The sequence below is a fragment of the Chiloscyllium punctatum genome, chromosome 34 (assembly GCF_047496795.1).
Source record: "Chiloscyllium punctatum isolate Juve2018m chromosome 34, sChiPun1.3, whole genome shotgun sequence".
NCBI lineage: Eukaryota > Metazoa > Chordata > Chondrichthyes > Orectolobiformes > Hemiscylliidae > Chiloscyllium > Chiloscyllium punctatum.
Genome location: NC_092772.1, coordinates 59,287,889 through 59,308,957, shown reverse-complemented (window position 1 = coordinate 59,308,957; position 21,069 = coordinate 59,287,889). Strand labels below are relative to the sequence as shown.

Below are 21,069 nucleotides of genomic sequence, written 5' to 3'. Positions count from 1 at the left end.
TGGGATTCAGGGGGCAGTGTGGGGTCGATGGGATTTAGGGGCAGTGTGGGGTGGATGGGGTTCGGGGTCATTGTGGGGTCGATGGGGTTCAGGTGGCAGTGTGGGATCGATGGGGTTCGGGGACAGTATGGAGTCGATGGGGTTCGGGGGCGATGGGGTTTGGGGCCAGCGCGAGTCGATGGTTTTCGGGGTCAGTGTGGGGTTGATGGGGTTCGGGGTCAGTGTGGGGTCGATGGGACTCGGGGTCAGTGTGGGGTCAATGGGTTCGGGGTCAGTGTGGGGTGGATGGGGTTCGGGGTCATTGTGGGGTCGATGGGGTTCGGGGTCAGTGTGGAGTCGATGGGGTTCAGGGGGCAGTATGTGATCGATGGGGTTAGGAGTCAGTGTGGGGACGATGGGGTTCGGGGTCAGTGTGGGGACGATGCGGTTCGGGGTCATTGTAGCGTCGATGGGGTTCAGGGGTCAGTGTGGGGTCGATGGGGTTCGGGGACAGTGTGGGGTCGATGGGGTTCGGGGACAGTGTGGGGTCGATGGGATTCAGGGGGCAGTGTGGGGTCGATGGGATTTAGGGGCACTGTGGGGTCAATGGGTTTGGGGTCAGTGGGGGGTGGATGGGGTTCGGGTTCATTGTGGGGTAGATGGGGTTCAGGTGGCAGTGTGGAATCGATGGGGTTCGGGGACAGTATGGAGTCGATGGGGTTCGGGGTCGATGGGGTTTGGGGTCAGCGCGAGTCGATGGTGTTCAGGGTCAGTGTGGGGTCGATGGGACTCGGGGTCATTGTGGCGTCGATGGGGTTCAGGGGTCAGTGTGGGGTCGATGCAGTTCGAGGACAGTGTGGGGTCGGTGGGGTTCGGGGTCAGTGTGGGATCAATGGGGTTCAGGTCCAGTGTGGGGTCGATGGGGTTCAGGGCCAGTGTGGGGTCGATGGGGTTTGGGGTCATTGTGGGGTCGATGGGGTTCAGGTGGCAGTGTGGGATCGATGGGGTTCGGGGTCAGTGTGGGATAGATGGAATTCAGGGGGCAGTGTGGGGTCGATGGGATTTAGGGGCAGTGTGGGGTCGATGGGTTCGGGGTCAGTGAGGGGTGGATGGGGTTCGGGGTCATTGTGGGGTCGATGGGGTTCAGGTGGCAGTGTGGAATCGATGGGGTTCGGGGTCGATGGGGTTTGGGGTCAGCGCGAGTCGATGGTGTTCAGGGTCAGTGTGGGATCGATGGGGTTCAGGTGGCAGTGTGGGGTAGATGGGGTTCAGGGCCAGTGTGGGGTCGATGGGATTCGGGGTCATTGTGGAGTCGATGGGGTTCAGGTGGCAGTGTGGGATCGATGGTGTTCGGGGACAATATGGAGTCAATGGGGATCGGGGTCGTTGGGGTTCGGGGTCAGTGTGGGATCGATGGGGTTCGGGGTCAGTGCGAGTCAATGGTTTTCGGGATCAGTGTGGGGTTGATGGACTTCAAAGAGCAGTTAGGATCGATGGGGTTCAGGGTCAGTGTGGGGTCAATGGGGTTCAGGTGACAGTGTGGGATCGATGAGGTTCAGGGGCAGAATGGAGTCGATGGGGTTCGGGGTGGATGGGGTTCGTGGTCATTGTGGTGTCGATGGGGTTCAGGGAGCAGTGTGGGATCGATGGGGTACGGGGGCAGTGTGGGGTCGATGGGATTCAGGGTCTTTGTGGGGTCGATGGGGTTCAGGGACAGTATGGAGTTGATGGGGTTCGGGGGCAGTGTGGGGTCGATGGGATTCAGGGTCATTGTGGGATCGATGGGGTTCAGGGACAGTATGGAGTTGATGGGGTTCGGGGTCAGTGTGGGGCCGATGGGGTTCAGGGTCAATTGGGGTCGATGGGGTTTGAGGTCAGTGCGAGTCGATGGGGTTCGGGGTCAGTGTGGGGTCGATGGGATTCAGGGGTCAGTGTGGGGTTGATGGGTTCGGGGTCACTGTGGGGTTGATGGGGCTCAGGGTCAGTGTGGGGTCGATCGGGTTCGGGGTCAGTGTGGGGTCGTTGGGGTTCGGAGTGTATCTCAGTGACAGTACCGGATCGGGATGAGGTTGGGGATGTCTGTGAGTTGCCCCCCCACCCCCAACCCCCCGCAGTTCCCCACTCACCTTGTGTTACTGTCTCTCCGTCTGTGCCAGCCAATGGCACCACTCCCTTATCAACCTGCAAACAGATGGAGAGCATGTTCAGATCAGGCAGAGCACGGTGAGGGGTCACTGGCATCTATCAGGAGGCCCTTTTCACAGCTCGCGATCTCTGAGCTGGAGAGATAGCTGACCAGGGCTGGGATCACGGGGGTAGAATGCCCAAGGTCGTGTCTCTGTCTGCTCTCCTTCCCCAGGAGTGTTACCACTCACCGACACTGACTGACACACCCACCCCATCACACCCTCCCTCCGACACTTACACAGAGGCACATCTCAACACCAATACGCCTCTCTCACACTCGCACACACCCTCTCTCTCTCAGTCACATACACCCTCTCTTTCGCACACACACACACATCCTGTCTTTCTCTCTCTCTCTCTCACACACACACACACCCTCTCTCACACACACACACACACCCTCTCTCTCTCACACACATACCCTCTCTCTCACACACACACACCCTCTCTCTCACACACACATACACACACACCCTGTCTTTCTCTCTCACACACACACATCCTCTCTATTACACACACCCCCTCTCTCTCTCACATTCCCTCTGTCTCTCACACACATCCCCTCTCTCTCTCTCACACACACACACCCCTCTCTCACACACACACACACCCTCTCTCTCACACCCTCTCTCTCTCTCTCTCTCACACACACCCTCTCTCTCACACACACACACCCTCTCTCTCTCTCTCACACACACCCTCCCTCTCTCTCTCTCTCTCACACACACACACACCCTCTCTCACACTCACTTACAGATGCCCTCTCTCACAGTGACTCACACACACTCTCTATGTCACACACACACCCTCACACTGTCTTTGTGACACACACACACTCTCTCTCACACACACACCCTCTCTTTCTCACAAACACCCTCTTTCTCTCTCTCTCACACACCCACCCACCCTCTCTCACACACACACACACCCACCCACCCTCTCTCACACACACACACACACACACACACACACCCACCCTCTCTCACACACACACACACACACACCCTCTCTCACACACACACACACACACACACACACACCCACCCTCTCTCACACACACACACCCACCCACCCTCTCTCACACACACACACACACCCACCCACCCTCTCTCTCACACACACACCCACCCACCCTCTCTCTCACACACACACACACACCCACCCACCCTCTCTCACACACACACACACCCACCCACCCTCTCTCACACACACACACACCCACCCACCCTCTCTCACACACACACACACCCACCCACCCTCTCTCACACACACACACACCCACCCACCCTCTCTCACATACACACACACACACCCTCTCTCTCTCACACACCCTCTCTCTCTCACACACCCTCTCTCTCTCACACACCCACCCTCTCTCTCTCACACACACACCCTCTCTCTCTCACACACACACCCTCTCTCTCTCACACACACACCCTCTCTCTCTCACACACACACCCACCCACCCTCTCTCACACACACACCCACCCACCCTCTCTCACACTCACTTACAGTTGCCCTCTCTCACAGTGACTCACACCCACTGTCTATGTCACACACACACACCCACCCTCTCTCTCACACACACACACCCACCCTCTCTCTCACACACACACACACCCACCCTCTCTCTCACACACACACCCACCCTCTCTCACACACACACACACACACACCCTCTTTCTCACACACACACACACCCACCCTCTTTCTCTCACACACACACACACACACCCTCTCTCTCACACACACACACACCCTCTCTCTCACACACACACACACCCACCCTCTCTCACACTCACTTACAGTTGCCCTCTCTCACAGTGACTCACACACACTCTCTATGTCACACACACACACACTCTCTCTCTCTCTCTCTCACACACACACACACACACACACACACACACACACAGAGTTTATCCTTGGGCCCCCTGTGTTAATGGTATGTAATCCCTCCACCCAGACTAACCCCACCCTGCCAGTCTCTGCTGCAATCCAGTAAGAGCTGAGAATCTCCACAGACCTGCCAAACTGGGAGAACACGCCTAGTGAGCTAAAACAGCTCAGTGAGAAACCTAACAACACAGACAGAGAGGCACGAGTATCCAACAGGCAGACTGAGAAAGACAGAGAGAAACTCTGGTGGTGGCAGGCGGTGAGAGACTGACAGACAGTTCGAGAGAGAGAGAGACAGACAGACAGAGACAGAGAAGGAGAGACAGCGAGATTGAGGGACCTTAGGAGACAGGGATTGACACAAAGGCCAACAGGACAAGAGACAAATAACCAGAAAAACAGCCAACAGACAGATCAAGATATCTAGAGACAAACAGTAACTCATGGAGGAGGTGACAGTGAAAGAGACACAGAGACTCACACAGACAGAGATGTAAGGGAGAGGTAAGGAAGGAGAGAGAATTAGCGAGAGAGACAGACAGTAATTCTCTCTTCCTGCCCAGCCTCCAGAACATTACATCATAATAACCCAAAACAGGAAGCAAGGATTTGCGCCAACTCACAGACATAATTATAGGATGGTTAATCAAATGAACTAAAATGCAGCAGGTGCTGGAAATCTGAAGCAAAACCAGAGATTCTGTCGAAGGGTGACTGGACCCCTGAAACATTAGCTCTGCTTTCTCTCTGCACACATTGGCAGCTCTGCTTAGTTTCTCCAGCAGTTTCTGTGTTTTGATTTGTGAAGATCTTGACTCATCTTGACACCATCGAGAGAGAGCCTGAGATATCTGGAGGCTCCATTATTCCGAACTGAACCCAGAATCAACGGGGGATGGAATGGATTTTGACAACTTGCTTTGGGGAGCACCAGTGCAGTTCTCTCTGAGGGATTGTACTGCAAGTAGCAGCCAATGTGCACACAGCAAGCTGCCAGGAACAGTGACTTACAGTAACCCACCGCAATTGCTTTTATGCGTGATAAATAATGAATGCAGTACTGACCCTCCAACAGTGCAGCACTCCCTCAGCACTGACCCTCCAACAGTGCGGCGCTCCCTCAGCACTGACCCTCCGACAGTGCGGCGCTCCCTCAGCACTGACCCTCCGACAGTGCGGCGCTCCCTCAGCACTGACCCTCCGACAGTGCGGCGCTCCCTCAGCACTGACCCTGCGACAGTGCGGCGCTCCCTCAGCACTGACCCTGCGACAGTGCGGCGCTCCCTCAGCACTGACCCTGCGACAGTGCGGCGCTCCCTCAGCACTGACCCTCCGACAGTGTGGCGCTCCCTCAGCACTGACCCTCCGACAGTGCGGCGCTCCCTCAGCACTGACCCTCTGACAGTGCGGTGCTCCCTCAGCACTGACCCTTCGACAGTGCGGCGCTCCCTCAGCACTGACCCTTCGACAGTGCGGCGCTCCCTCAGCACTGACCCTCCGACAGTGCGGCCCTCCCTCAGCACTGACCCTCCGACAGTGCGGTGCTCCCTCAGCACTGACCCTTCGACAGTGCGGCGCTCCCTCAGCACTGACCCTTCGACAGTGCGGCCCTCCCTCAGCACTGACCCTCCGACAGTGCGGCCCTCCCTCAGCACTGACCCTCCGACAGTGCGGCCCTCCCTCAGCACCGACCCTCTGACAATGCAGTCAAGATGTGTGACCCATGGTGTCTGACCGTGTTGGTGTCCCCGGTGGGAGTTAGGTGGTGAGCGCTCACCTTAATCCCTACAGCAATGCCTTTCTCCTTGACTAGTTCAGGAAACGGGGTGCCATCGTCGGTTTTCTGGTACAGGGTCTCGTGGAAGAAGATGATCCCCCCAATGCATTCGCTGACCTCGCTGTCCGCAGTGAACAGAACCTGCCGGAAAAACCTGCGATTCTCCTCCGTGTTCTCCACGTTAATGTTCTTCAGACGCTTTCCCATGGTGCCTGGGGACAGAGCAGAACACGGGGTCATGGGATGGGCTAGATCCATGCTCCTTCATCCTCAACCTCGTGTCTTCCCCCGTGTCTACTGCCTGCATGAGGTTGAAACACTTCCCTTCAAGGCCTGGTTCACAGTTAGAATCATAGAATCCCTACCATGTGGAAACAGGCCCAACAACTCCTCACCGACCCTCCAGAGAGTAGTCAACCCCGACCCATTCCCCTACCCCATTACTCAATACCTTGCCTCTGACTAATGCACCTAACCGACAGATCCCTGAACACTATGGGCAATTTTAACATGGCCAATTGACCTAACTTGCACATCATTGGATTGTGGGAGGAAACTCAGGCAGACATGAGGAGAACGTGCAAACTCCGCACAGTCGCACCGAATCGAACCTGGCTCCCTGGGCGCTGTGAGGCGGAAGTGCTAACCACTGAGCCACCTGGACATGAGCTTCGCAAGCTCGTGTCTACTTATTCCCACTTCCGACGGAGTGGACTGAGGCCAATCGGCCCATCCAGCCAGTTAGAAGATAGGAGTAGGCCGTCTGGCCTATCCAGCCTGCTCCGCCATTCAATAAGATCATGGCTGACCCTTTACCTGGACTCAGCCCCAATTCCCCGCCCGCTCACCATAACCCTACAATGAGGAAGTCTGAATTGTGTCACTGGGCAGGGATTTCCACAGATTCACAACTCTCTAGGTGAAGAAGTTCCTCCTCAATGCAATCCTACATCGGCTCCCCCTGATTTTAAGGCTGTGGCCCTGAGTTCTGGTTTCACCTCCCAGTGGACTCAACCTCTCTGCTTCTATCTTATCGATTCCCTTCATAATTTTATATGTTTTGATAAGAACCTACCCAACCCCATTCTTGGAAACTCCAATGATTATAGTTCTGTCGCTGCACAAGGCCTTGACTGATTTGACTATAACCTGAATTCCACTTTTCTTCCTGCACCCACAATAGCGTCTCGCTCTGTCGTTCACCCCGAATCTACCACTGACCCACAGTGAGGCCTCAAGGCATGAAGCCCCAAGAGAAGAATTTTTCTTGCCCCCCGCATCTCAAATCTCGGTCTCGAGGTTGGGTCATCAAGGCTGGGAGAGTCAGATTTTCAAATCGGTCAGCCAGGGAGGAACCGAGGCAGGGTTGGGGGGGGGGGAAGGCAGGAAACAGAGGGTGATGATTATCAAGTTGGCCACACTGTCATGACATAGGAGCAGAGTAAATGTGCGGAATGGCCTACTTCTTTTGCAAGGGTATACCTCTGCATCCTCATCCAGCCTCTATACCCCTCCGTACCTCTGTAACATCCTCCTACCCTGACACCCCCTCCCTATCTCTGTAACATCCTCCTACCCTGACACCCCCTCCCTATCTCTGTAACATCCTCCTACCCTGACACCCCCTCCCTATCTCTGTAACCTCCCCCAGCCCCTACACTCCCCCTATATCTCTATAACCTCTTCCAGCCCCTACGCCCCTCCCTATCTGTTACCTCCTCCAGCCCCTAACCCCTCCCTACCTCTGTAACCCCCTCCAGCCCCTACACCCCCTCCCTATCTCTGTAACCCCCTCTATTCCCTACACTCCCTCCCTATCTCTGTAACCCCCTCCATTCCCTACACCCCCTCCCTATCTCTGTAACCCCCTCCATTCCCTACACCCCCTCCCTATCTCTGTAACCCCCTCCAGCCCCTACACCCCCTCCCTATCCCTGTAATCCCCTCCATTCCCTACACCCCTCCCTATCTCTGTAACCCCCTCCAGCCCCTACACCCCCTCCCTATCTCTGTAACCCCCTCCATTCCCTACACCCCTCCCTATCTCTGTAACCCCCTCCAGCCCCTACACCCCCTCCCTATCTCTGTAACCCCCTCCATTCCCTACACCCCTCCCTATCTCTGTAACCCCCTCCATTCCTTACACCCCCTCCCTATCTCTGTAACCCCCTCTATTCCCTACACCCCTCCCTATCTCTGTAACCCCCTCCATTCCCTACACCCCCTCCCTATCTCTGTAACCCCCTCCAGCCCCTAACACCTCCCTATCTCTGTCACCTCCAGCTTTCCTAACTCTGGACACACTCTCTTACACAGTAACACAGTGCCAGGGTGAAACTGTCCAAGTCGGCTGCATTCGATTGCTGCTGGAACACCACAGCTGACTGACCATGGGGTTCCTCACAGTCAGATTGCTCCCGCTCCCAATTTAGCCCTCTGGAAAACTCACCGACAGATTCATCGGCTGCAAGGATTCCCTTTCCCGGAGCAACGATCCTCTGAGCGACATTGGCGAGTTCCGCTTTCTGTTCCGGAGTCAGGGAAAGAAACTGGTGGGTCATGGTGAAAGCTGGATTATATGGGGACAGAGACAGAAACCATCAGACAGCGTCAGCAAATATGATCCCAACTTCTTTCAGGATGTAAGTGGACGCAATGATCTGGATTTATGCTTGGAAATTCCCAATGGCCCAAACCATCTAGGATTCAGCAAGTGACCCCATATATTAGCCATAAATCAATCAGGCACACTGCAGTACTGAGGGAGTGCTGCACTGCCGGAGGGTCAGTGCTGAGGGAGGGCCGCACTGTCGGAGGGTCAGTGCTGAGGGAGTGCCGCACTGTCGGAGGGTCAGTGCTGAGGGAGTGCCGCACTGTCGGAGGGTCAGTGCTGAGGGAGAGCCGCACTGCCAGAGGGTCAGTGCTGAGGGAGCGCCGCACTGTCGAAGGGTCAGTGCTGAGGGAGAGCCGCACTGTCAGACGGCCAGTGCTGAGGAAGCGTTGCACTGTCGGAGGGTCAGAGCTGAGGGAGTGCCGCACTGTCAGAGGTTCAGTCCTGAGGGAGCGCCGCACTGTCGGAGGGTCAGTGCTGAGGGAGCGCCGCTCTGTCGGAGGGTCAGTGCTGAGGGAGCGCCAAACTGAGATATGTGGATAACATTATCCCACATGAATTGGCAATCATAATTGATTCCCTGCCTGTAATGAGGCAAATAATGGCTTAGCTCTCTGCCTGTACTCTGTTGCTAACATCATGGTGACTAAGGCCTTTGAGCCTTGGGTAAGATCCAAGAAGGTGCTGGTGTTTCGGAACCATCTAAGTTCGGAATTACAAACCAGTTTTCCGTGGGCTTAGGGAGAGAGGAGTAGACGGGATGCAAACCAGGAAACGGATTGAACTTCGCCATCATGGAACACTTGTCTGAAGCAAGCATCAATTTTCAGGGTGTGGGATGGGACTGGTGAGTGGAAGGATGGTGATATATGTGCCTGCGGGAGCTGAGTAATCGGCAAACTGCAGCTCTCCAAACCAACAAAACCCAATGTTCTTCCTGAGGCACAGTCTGAACACCAGAAGAGAATGTTTCAAGGTGAGAATCTGGGAGGTGCTGGAGGAGGAATGCATCATGAGCCACATTGAACAACATCTGATTAAAAAGGAATCTGAAACAATAACCTCCGTGTTGATTGGTCCACCAGGGACTTGCTTTACAGAATGGCTCACTATCGACAAGGATAGAGCATGAGGCATTGAGTATAGGGTGGCACTGTGGCTCAGTGGTTAACACTGCTGCCTCAAAGCACCAGGGAGATGGGTTCGACTCCACTCTCAGGTAACTGACAGTGCAGAGTTTGCAAATTATCCTCACGTGTGTGTGGGTTTCCTCCCATATTCCAAAGACATGCACGCTAGGGCGGATTGGCCACAGTAAATGCAGGAACAATATAGGATGTTTTTCAAAGAGTCAGTGCAGACTCAACGGGCCGAATGACCTCTCCGTCCAATATGAAGATTCTAGAGAGCAACGTAAGTGACAGAGAAAACACCTAGGTCAGCTCCACCATTAGAATTAGAGGTTCGAGTCTGATAAGAGTCTTCTTCAAACAATCTGTCAGAGCGTCAGTGCTGAGGGAGCGCCGCTATGTCGGAGGGTCAGTCCTGAGGGAGTGCCTCACTGTCGGAGGATCAGTGCTGAGGGAGAGCCGCACTGTCAATGGGTCAGTGCTGAGGGAGCGCCGCAATGTCAGAGGGTCAGTGCTGAGGGAGCGCCGCAATGTCAGAGGGTCAGTGCTGAGAGGGAGCTGCACTGTCAGAGGTTCAGTGCTGAGGGAGCTCCGCACTGTCGGAGGGTCAGTGCTGAGGGAGCGCCGCACTGACGGAGGGTCAGTGCTGACGGAGTGCCTCACTGTCAGAGGGTTAGTGCTGAGGGAGCGCCGCACTGTCAGAGGGTTAGTGCTGAGGGAGCGGCGCACTGTCGGAGGGTCGGTGCTGAGGGAACGCCGCTCTGTCGGAGGGTCGGTGCTGAGGGAGTGCCTCACTGTCGGAGGATAAGTGCTGAGGGAGCGCTGCACTGTCGGAGAATCAGTGCTGAGGAAGTGCCTCACCGTCGGAGGATAGGTGCTGAGGGAGTGCCGCACTGTCGGAGGTTCAGAGCTGAGGGAGTGCTGCACTGTGAGAGGTTCAGAGCTGAGGGAGTGCCGCACTGTCGGACGGTCAGTGCTGAGGGAGCGCCGCACTGTCAGAGGGTCAGTGCTGAGGGAGCGCCGCACTGTCAGAGGTTCAGAGCTGAGGGAGCGCCGCAATGTTGAACGGTCTTTACAGAGGGAGTACCAAACTGAGATATGGGGATAACATTATCCCACATGAATTGGCAATCATAATTGATTCCCTGCCTGTAATGAGGCAAATAATGGCCTAGCTCTCTGCCTGTACTCTGTTGCTGACATCATGGTGACTAAGGCCTTTGAGCCTTGGGTAAGATCCAAGAAGGTGCTGGTGTTTCGGAACCATCTGAGTCCGGAATTACAAACCAGTTTTCCGTGGGCTTAGGGAGAGAGGCGTAGACGGGATGCAAACCAGGAAACGGATTGAACTTCGCCATCACGGAACACTTGTCTGAAGCAAGCATCGATTTTCAGGGTGTGGGATGGGACTGGTGAGTGAAAGGATGGTGATATATGTGCCTGCGGGAGCTGAGTAATCGGCAAACTGCAGCTCTCCAAACCAACAAAACCCAATGTTCTTCCTGAGGCACAGTCTGAACACCAGAAGAGAATGTTTCAAGGTGAGAATCTGGGAGGTGCTGGAGGAGGAATGCATCATGAGCCACATTGAACAACATCTGATTAAAAAGGAATCTGAAACAATAACCTCCGTGTTGATTGGTCCACCAGGTACTTGCGTTGCAGAATGGCTCACTGTCGGCAAGGATTGAGCATGAGGCATTGAGTATAGGGTGGCACTGTGGCTCAGTGGTTAACACTGCTGCCTCAAAGCACCAGGCAGATGGGTTCGACTCCACTCTCAGGTAACTGACAGTGCAGAGTTTGCAAATTATCCCCGCGTGTGTGTGGGTTTCCTCCCATATTCCAAAGACATGCACGCCAGGGCGGATTGGCCACAGTAAATGCAGGAACAAGATAGGATGTTTTTCAAAGAGTCAGTGCAGACTCAACGGGCCGAATGACCTCTCGGTCCAATAGGAAGATTCTAGAGACCAACGTAAGTGACAGAGAAAACACCTAGGTCAGCTCCACCATTAGAATTAGAGGTTCGAGTCTGATAAGCGTCTTCTTCAAACAATCTGTCGGAGGGTCAGTGCTGAGGGAGCGCCGCACTGTCGGAGGGTCAGTGCTGAGGGAGCGCCGCACTGTCGGAGGGTCAGTGCTGAGGGAGCGCCGCACTGTCGGAGGGTCAGTGCTGAGGGAGCGCCGCACTGTCGGAGGGTCAGTGCTGAGGGAACGCCGCACTGTTGGAGGTTCAGAACTGAGGGAGTGCCGCACTGTCGGAGGTTCAGAGCTGAGGGAGTGCCGCACTGTCAGAGGTTCAGTGCTGAGGGAGTGCCGCACTGTCAGACGTTCAGTGCTGAGGGAGTGCCGCACTGTCAGAAGGTCAGTGCTGAGGGAGCGCCGCACTGTCGGAGGTTCAGTGCTGAGGAAACGCCGCACTGTCAGAGGGTCAGTGCTGAGGGAGCGCCGCACTGTCAGAGTGTCAGTGCTGAGGGAGTGCCGCACTGTCGGAGGGTCAGTGTTGAGGGAGCGCCGCACTGTCAGAGGGTCAGTGCTGAGGGAGTGCCGCACTGTCAGAGGGTCAGTGCTGAGGGAGTGGGCACTGTCGGAGGGTCGGTGCTGAGGGAGTGGGCACTGTCGGAGGGTCAGTGCTGAGGGAGTGGGCACTGTCAGAAGGTCAGTGCTGAGGGAGTGCCGCACTGTCGGAGGGTCAGTGCTGAGGGAGTGCTGCACTGTCAGAGGGTCAGTGCTGAGGGAGTGCCTCACTGTCGGAGGATCAGTGCTGAGGGAGCGCCGCACTGTCGGAGGTTCAGAACTGAGGGAGTGCCGCACTGTCGGAGGTTCAGAGCTGAGGGAGTGCCGCACTGTCAGAGGTTCAGTGCTGAGGGAGCGCCGCACTGTCAGAGGGTAAGTGCTGAGGGAGTGCCTCTCTGTCGGCGGGTCAGTGCTGAGGGAGTGCCTCACTGTCGGAGGATCAGAGCCGAGGGAGTGCCGCACTGTCAGAGGTTCAGAGCTGAGGGAGTGCCGCACTGTCGGACGGTCAGTGCCGAGGGAGTGCCGCACTGTCGGACGGTCAGTGCCGAGGGAGTGCCGCACTGTCAGAGGTTCAGTGCTGAGGGAGCGCCACACTGTCAGAGGTTCAGTGCTGAGGGAGCGCCGCACTGTCAGAGGGTAAGTGCTGAGGGAGTGCCTCTCTGTCGGCGGGTCAGTGCTGAGGGAGTGCCTCACTGTCGGAGGATCAGAGCTGAGGGAGTGCCGCACTGTCAGACGTTCAGAGCTGAGGGAGTGCCGCACTGTCGGACGGTCAGTGCCGAGGGAGTGCCGCACTGTCGGACGGTCAGTGCCGAGGGAGTGCCGCACTGTCAGAGGTTCAGTGCTGAGGGAGCGCCACACTGTCAGAGGGTCAGTGCTGAGGGAGCGCCGCACTGTCAGAGGTTCAGTGCTGAGGGAGCGCCGCACTGTTGAACGGTCTTTACAGAGGGAGTACCAAACTGAGATATGGGGATAACATTATCCCACATGAATTGGCAATCATAATTGATTCCCTGCCTGTAATGAGGCAAATAATGGCTAAGCTCTCTGCCTGTACTCTGTTGCTGACATCATGGTGACTAAGGCCTTTGAGCCTTGGGTAAGATCCAAGAAGGTGCTGGTGTTTCGGAACCATCTGAGTCCGGAATTACAAACCAGTTTTCCGTGGGCTTAGGGAGAGAGGCGTAGATGCAAACCAGGAAACGGATTGAACTTCGCCATCACGGAACACTTGTCTGAAGCAAGCATCAATTTTCAGGGTGTGGGATGGGACTGGTGAGTGAAAGGATGGTGATATATGTGCCTGCGGGAGCTGAGTAATCGGCAAACTGCACCTCTCCAAACCAACAAAACCCAATGTTCTTCCTGAGGCACAGTCTGAACACCAGAAGAGAATGTTTCAAGGTGAGAATCTGGGAGGTGCTGGAGGAGGAATGCATCATGAGCCACATTGAACAACATCTGATTAAAAAGGAATCTGAAACAATAACCTCCGTGTTGATTGGTCCACCAGGTAATTGCGTTGCAGAATGGCTCACTGTCGACAAGGATAGAGCATGAGGCATTGAGTATAGGGTGGCACTGTGGCTCAGTGGTTAACACTGCTACCTCAAAGCACCAGGGAGATGGGTTCGACTCCACTCTCAGGTAACTGACAGTGCGGAGTTTGCACATTATCCCCACGTGTGTGTGGGTTTCCTCCCATATTCCAAAGACATGCACGCTAGGGCGGATTGGCCACAGTAAATGCAGGAACAATATAGGATGTTTTTCAAAGAGTCAGTGCAGACTCAACGGGCCGAATGACCTCTCGGTCCAATGTGAAGATTCTAGAGACCAACGTAAGTGACAGAGAAAACACCTAGGTCAGCTCCACCATTAGAATTAGAGGTTCGAGTCTGATAAGAGTCTTCTTCAGACAATCTGTTGGAGGGTTAGTGCTGAGGGAGCGCCGCACTGTCGGTGGGTCAGTGCTGAGGGAGTGCCGCTCTGTCGGAGGACCAGTGCTGAGGGAGAGCCGCACTGTCGGAGGGTCAGTGCTGAGGAAGTGCCTCACCGTCGGAGGATCAGTGCTGAGGAAGTGCCTCACCGTCGGAGGATCAGTGCTGAGGAAGTGCCTCACTATCGGAGGATCAGTGCTGAGGAAGTGCCTCACCGTCGGAGGATCAGTGCTGAGGAAGTGCCTCACTGTCGGAGGATCAGTGCTGAGGGAGCGCCGCACTGTCAGAGGTTCAGAGCTGAGGGAGCACCGCACTGTTGAACGGTCTTTAGAGAGGGAGTACCAAACTGAGATATGGGGATAACATTATCCCACATGAATTGGCAATCATAATTGATTCCCTGCCTGTCATGAGGCAAATAATGGCTAAGCTCTCTGCCTGTACTCTGTTGCTGACATCATGGTGACTAAGGCTTTTGAGCCTTGGGTAAGATCCAATAAGGTGCTGGTGTTTCGGAACCATCTAAGTCCGGAATTACAAACCAGTTTTCCGTGGGCTTAGGGAGAGCGGCGTAGACGGGATGCAAACCAGGAAACGGATTGAACTTCGCCATCATGGAACACTTGTCTGAAGCAAGCATCAATTTTCAGGGTGTGGGATGGGACTGGTGAGTGAAAGGATGGTGATATATGTGCCTGCGGGAGCTGAGTAATCGGCAAACTGCACCTCTCCAAACCAACAAAACCCAATGTTCTTCCTGAGGCACAGTCTGAACACCAGAAGAGAATGTTTCAAGGTGAGAATCTGGGAGGTGCTGGAGGAGGAATGCATCATGACCCACATTGAACAACATCTGATTAAAAAGGAATCTGAAACAATAAGTGAGGAATCTCACTCCAGCTACCTCCGTGTTGATTGGTCCACCAGGGACTTGCTTTGCAGAATGGCTCACTGTCGGCAAGGATAGAGCATGAGGCATTGAGTATAGGGTGGCACTGTGGCTCAGTGGTTAACACTGCTGCCTCAAAGCACCAGGGAGATGGGTTCGACTCCACTCTCAGGTAACAGACAGTGCGGAGTTTGCACATTATCCCCACGTGTGTGTGGGTTTCCTCCCATATTCCAAAGACATGCACACTAGGGCGGATTGGCCAAAGTAAATGCAGGAACAAGATAGGATGTTTTTCAAAGAGTCAGTGCTGACTCAACGGGCCGAATGACCTCGCAGTCCAATATGAAGATTCTAGACACCAACATAAGTGACAGAGAAAACACCTAGGTCAGCTTCACCATTAGAATTAGAGGTTCGAGTCTGATAAGAGTCTTCTTCAAACGATCTGTTGGAGGGTCAGTGCTGAGGGAGCGCCGCACTGTTGGAGGGTCAGTGCTGAGGGAGTGCCGCACTGTCGGAAGGGCCAGTGCTGAGGGAGTGCCTCACTGTCGGAGGATCAGTGCTGAGGGAGCGCCGCACTGTCGGAGGGTCAGGGCTGAGGGAGTGCCGGACTGTCAGAGGGTCAGTGCTGAGGGAGTGACTCACTGTCGGAGGATCAGTGCTGAGGGAGCGCCGCACTGTCGGAGGTTCAGAACTGAGGGAGTGCCGCACTGTCGGAGGTTCAGAGCTGAGGGAGTGCCGCACTGTCAGAGGTTCAGTGCTGAGGGAGTGCCGCACTGTCAGAAGTTCAGTGCTGAGGGAGCTCCGCACTGTCGGAGGGTCAGTGCTGAGGAAACGCCGCACTGTCAGAGGGTCAGTGCTGAGGGAGCGCCGCACTGTCAGAGTGTCAGTGCTGAGGGAGTGCCGCACTGTCGGAGGGTCAGTGTTGAGGGAGCGCCGCACTGTTAGAGGGTCAGTGCTGAGGGAGTGCCGCACTGTCGGAGGGTCAGTGCTGAGGGAGTGCCGCACTGTCGGAGGGTCAGTGCTGAGGGAGTGCCGCACTGTCAGAGGGTCAGTGTTGAGGGAGCGCCGCACTGTCAGAGGGTCAGTGCTGAGGGAGTGGGCACTGTCGGAGGGTCGGTGCTGAGGGAGTGCCGCACTGTCGGAGGGTCAGTGCTGAGGGAGCGCCTCACTGTCAGAAGGTCAGTGGTAAGGGAGCGCCGCACTGTCGGAGGGTCAGTGCTGAGGAAACGCCGCACTGTCAGAGGGTCAGTGCTGAGGGAGCGCCGCACTGTTGAACGGTCTTTACAGAGGGAGTACCAAACTGAGATATGGGGATAACATTATCCCACATGAATTGGCAATCATAATTGATTCCCTGCCTGTAATGAGGCAAATAATGGCTAAGCTCTCTGCCTGTACTCTGTTGCTGACATCATGGTGACTAAGGCCTTTGAGCCTTGGGTAAGATCCAAGAAGGTGCTGGTGTTTCAGAACCATCTGAGTCCGGAATTACAAACCAGTTTTCCGTGGGCTTAGGGAGAGAGGCGTAGATGCAAACCAGGAAACGGATTGAACTTCGCCATCACGGAACACTTGTCTGAAGCAAGCATCAATTTTCAGGGTGTGGGATGGGACTGGTGAGTGAAAGGATGGTGATATATGTGCCTGCGGGAGCTGAGTAATCGGCAAACTACACCTCTGCAAACCAACAAAACCCAATGTTCTTCCTGAGGCACAGTCTGAACACCAGAAGAGAATGTTTCAAGGTGAGAATCTGGGAGGTGCTGGAGGAGGAATGTATCATGAGCCACATTGAACAACATCTGATTAAAAAGGAATCTGAAACAATAACCTCCGTGTTGATTGGTCCACCAGGTACTTGCTTTGCAGAATGGCTCACTGTCGGCAAGGATTGAGCATGAGGCATTGAGTATAGGGTGGCACTGTGGCTCAGTGGTTAACACTGCTGCCTCAAAGCACCAGGGAGATGGGTTCGACTCCACTCTCAGGTAACTGACAGTGCGGAATTTGCACATTATCCCCACGTGTGTGTGGGTTTCCTCCCATATTCCAAAGACATGCACGCTAGGGCGGATTGGCCACAGTAAATGCAGGAACAATATAGGATGTTTTTCAAAGAGTCAGTGCAGACTCAACGGGCCGAATGACCTCTCGGTCCAATGTGAAGATTCTAGAGACCAACGTAAGTGACAGAGAAAACACCTAGGTCAGCTCCACCATTAGAATTAGAGGTTCGAGTCTGATAAGAGTCTTCTTCAGACAATCTGTTGGAGGGTTAGTGCTGAGGGAGCGCCGCACTGTCGGTGGGTCAGTGCTGAGGGAGTGCCGCTCTGTCGGAGGACCAGTGCTGAGGGAGTGCCTCACTGTCGGAGGATCAGTGCTGAGGGAGCGCCGCACTGTCGGAGGATCAGTGCTGAGGAAGTGCCTCACCGTCGGAGGATTAGTGCTGAGCAAGTGCCTCACCGTCGGAGGATCAGTGCTGAGGGAGCGCCGCACTGTCGGAGGGTCAGTGCTGAGGGAGCGCCGCACTGTTGAACGGTCTTTAGAGAGGGAGTACCAAACTGAGATATGGGGATAACATTATCCCACATGAATTGGCAATCATAATTGATTCCCTGCCTGTAATGAGGCAAATAATGGCTTAGCTCTCTGCCTGTACTCTGTTGCTGACATCATGGTGACGAAGGCCTTTGAGCCTTGGGTAAGATCCAAGAAGGTGCTGGTGTTTCAGAACCACCTAAGTCCGGAATTACAAACCAGTTTTCCGTGGGCGTAGGGAGAGAGGAGTAGACGGGATGCAAACCAGGAAACGGATTGAACTTCGCCATCATGGAACACTTGTCTGAAGCAAGCATCAATTTTCAGGGTGTGGGATGGGACTGGTGAGTGAAAGGATGGTGATATATGTGCCTGCGGGAGCTGGGTAATCGGTAAACTGCACCTCTCCAAACCAACAAAACCCAATGTTCTTCCTGAGGCACAGTCTGAACACCAGAAGAGAATGTTTCAAGGTGAGAATCTGGGAGGTGCTGGAGGAGGAATGCATCATGAGCCACATTGAACAACATCTGATTAAAAAGGAATCTGAAACAATAACCTCCGCGTTGATTGGTCCACCAGGTACTTGCTTTGCAGAATGGCTCACTGTCGGCAAGGATAGAGCATGAGGCATTGAGTATAGGGTGGCACTGTGGCTCAGTGGTTAACACTGCTGCCTCAAAGCACCAGGGAGATGGGTTCGACTCCACTCTCAGGTAACTGACAGTGCGGAATTTGCACATTATCCCCACGTGTGTGTGGGTTTCCTCCCATATTCCAAAGACATGCACGCTAGGGCGGATTGGCCACAGTAAATGCAGGAACAAGATAGGATGTTTTTCAAAGAGTCAGTGCAGACTCAACGGGCCGAATGACCTCTCGGTCCAATATGAAGATTCTAGAGACCAACGTAAGTGACAGAGAAAACACCTAGGTGAGCTCCACCATTAGAATTAGAGGTTCGAGTCTGATAAGAGTCTTCTTCAAACGATCTGTCGGAGGGTTAGTGCTGAGGGAGCGCCGCACTGTCAGAGCGTCAGTGCTGAGGGAGTGCCTCACTGTCGGAGGATCAGTGCTGAGGGAGAGCCGCACTGTCGGAGGGTCAGTACTGAAGGAGTGCCGCACTGTCGGAGGGTCAGTCCTGAGGGAGTGCCTCACTGTCGGAGGATCAGTGCTGAGGGAGAGCCGCACTGTCGGAGGGTCAGTGCTGAGGGAGCGCCGCACTGTCAGAGGGTCAGTGCTGAGGGAGCGCCGCACTGTCGGAGGGTCAGTGCTGAGGGAGCACCGCACTGTCGAAGGGTCAGTGCTGAGGGAGCGCCGCACTGTCGAAGGGTCAGTGCTGAGGGAGCGCCGCACTGTCGAAGGGTCAGTGCTGAGGGAGCGCCGCACTGTCGGAGGGTCAGTGCTGAGGGAGCGCCGCACTGTCGAAGGGTCAGTGCTGAGGGAGCGCCGCACTGTCAATGGGTCAGTGCTGAGGGAGCGCCGCACTGTCGGAGGGTCAGTGCTGAGGGAGCGCCGCACTGTCGGAGGGTCAGTGCTGAGGGAGCGCCACACTGTTGAACGGTCTTTACAGAGGGAGTACCAAACTGCGATATGGGGATAACATTATCCCACATGAATTGGCAATCATAATTGATTCCCTGCCTGTAATGAGGCAAATAATGGCCTAGCTCTCTGCCTGTACTCTGTTGCTGACATCATGGTGACTAAGGCTTTTGAGCCTTGGGTAAGATCCAAGAAGGTGCTGGTGTTTCAGAACCACCTAAGTCCGGAATTACAAACCAGTTTTCCGTGGGCGTAGGGAGAGAGGAGTAGACGGGATGCAAACCAGGAAACGGATTGAACTTCGCCATCACGGAAAACTTGTCTGAAGCAAGCATCAATTTTCAGGGTGTGGGATGGGACTGGTGAGTGAAAGGATGGTGATATATGTGCCTGCGGGAGCTGAGTAATCGGCAAACTGCACCTCTCCAAACCAACAAAACCCAATGTTCTTCCTGAGGCACAGTCTGAACACCAGAAGAGAATGTTTCAAGGTGAGAATCTGGGAGGTGCTGGAGGAGGAATGTATCATGAGCCACATTGAACAACATCTGATTAAAAAGGAATCTGAAACAATAACCTCCGTGTTGATTGGTCCACCAGGTACTTGCTTTGCAGAATGGCTCACTATCGACAAGGATAGAGCATGAGGCATTGAGTATAGGGTGGCACTGTGGCTCAGTGGTTAACACTGCTGCCTCAAAGCACCAGGGAGATGGGTTCGACTCCACTCTCAGGTAAATGACAGTGCAGAGTTTGCAAATTATCCTCACGTGTGTGTGGGTTTCCTCCCATATTCCAAAGACATGCACGCTAGGGCGGATTGGCCACAGTAAATGCAGGAACAAGATAGGATGTTTTTCAAAGAGTCAGTGCAGACTCAACGGGCCGAATGACCTCGCAGTCCAATGTGAAGATTCTAGAGACCAACATAAGTGACAGAGAAAACACCTAGGTGAGCTCCATCATTAGAATTAGAGGTTCGAGTCTGATAAGAGTCTTCTTCAAACGATCTGTTGGAGGGTCAGTGCTGAGGGAGCGCCGCACTGTCAGAGCGTCAGTGCTGAGGGAGCGCCGCTCTGTCAGAGGGTCAGTGCTGAGGGAGTGCCGCTCTGTTGGAGGGTCAGTGCTGAGGGAGCGCCGCAGTGTCGGAGGGTCAGTGCTGAGGAAGTGCCTCACTGTCGGAGGATCAGTGCTGAGGGAGAGACGCACTGTCAGAGGTCCAGAGCTGAGGGTGTGCCGCACTGTCGGCGGGTCAGTGCTGAGGGAGCATTGCACTGTCGGCGGGTCAGTGCTGAGGGAGCGCCGCACTGTCGGAGGGTCAGTGCTCAGGAAGCGTCACACTGTCAGAGGTTCAGTGCTGAGGGAGCGCCGCACTGTCGGAGGATCTGTGCTGAGGGAGTACCATACTGTCAGAGGGTTAGTGCCGAGGGAGCGACGCACTGTCAGAGGGTCAGTGCTGTGGGAGCGCCGCTATGTCGGAGGGTCAGTGCTGAGGGAGGGCCATACTGTCGGAGGATCAGTGCTGAGGGAGGGCCGCACTGTCGGAGGATCAGTGCTGAGGGAGGGCCGCACTGTCGGATGGTCAGTACCGAGGGAGTACCGTACCGTCAGAGGGTTAGTGTTGAGGAGTGCCTCACTGTTGGAGGATCAGTGCTGAGGGAGCGTTGCACTGTCGGCAGGTCAGTGCTGAGGGAGTGCCGCACTTTCGGAGGGTCAGTGCTCAGGAAGCGTCACACTGTCAGAGGTTCAGTGCTGAGGGAGCGCCACAATGTCAGAGGATCAGTGCTGAGGGAGTACCATACTGACAGAGGGTTAGTGCTAAGGGAGTGCCGCACTGTCAGAGGGTCAGTGCCGAGGGAGTGCCGCACTGTCAGAGGGTCAGTGCTGAGGGAGCGCCGCTATGTCGGAGGGTCAGTGCTGAGGGAGTGCCTCACTGTCAGAGGGTCAGTGCTGAGGGAGCGCCGCTATGTCGGAGGGTCAGTGCTGAGGGAGTGCCTCACTGTCAGAGGGTCAGTGCTGAGGGAGTGCCTAACTGTCAGAGGATCAGTGCT

At 55.0% G+C, this 21,069-nt stretch overlaps 1 protein-coding gene across 1 annotated transcript in view; it reads right to left on the bottom strand.

The window, feature by feature from the left end:
• The window catches only part of LOC140458897 (fructose-bisphosphate aldolase B-like), a 43,381-nt gene that overhangs the window by 18,643 nt on the left and 3,669 nt on the right, over window positions 1-21,069 (bottom strand). The window contains exons 2-4 of the mRNA XM_072553643.1: window positions 8,292-8,411; window positions 5,843-6,054; window positions 2,106-2,160 (exon numbers count right to left, since the gene is read on the bottom strand). Coding sequence (XP_072409744.1) covers window positions 2,106-2,160; window positions 5,843-6,054; window positions 8,292-8,403 — 379 coding nt within the window. The 5' untranslated portion in view covers window positions 8,404-8,411. The remainder of the gene's footprint in view (window positions 1-2,105; window positions 2,161-5,842; window positions 6,055-8,291; window positions 8,412-21,069) is intronic.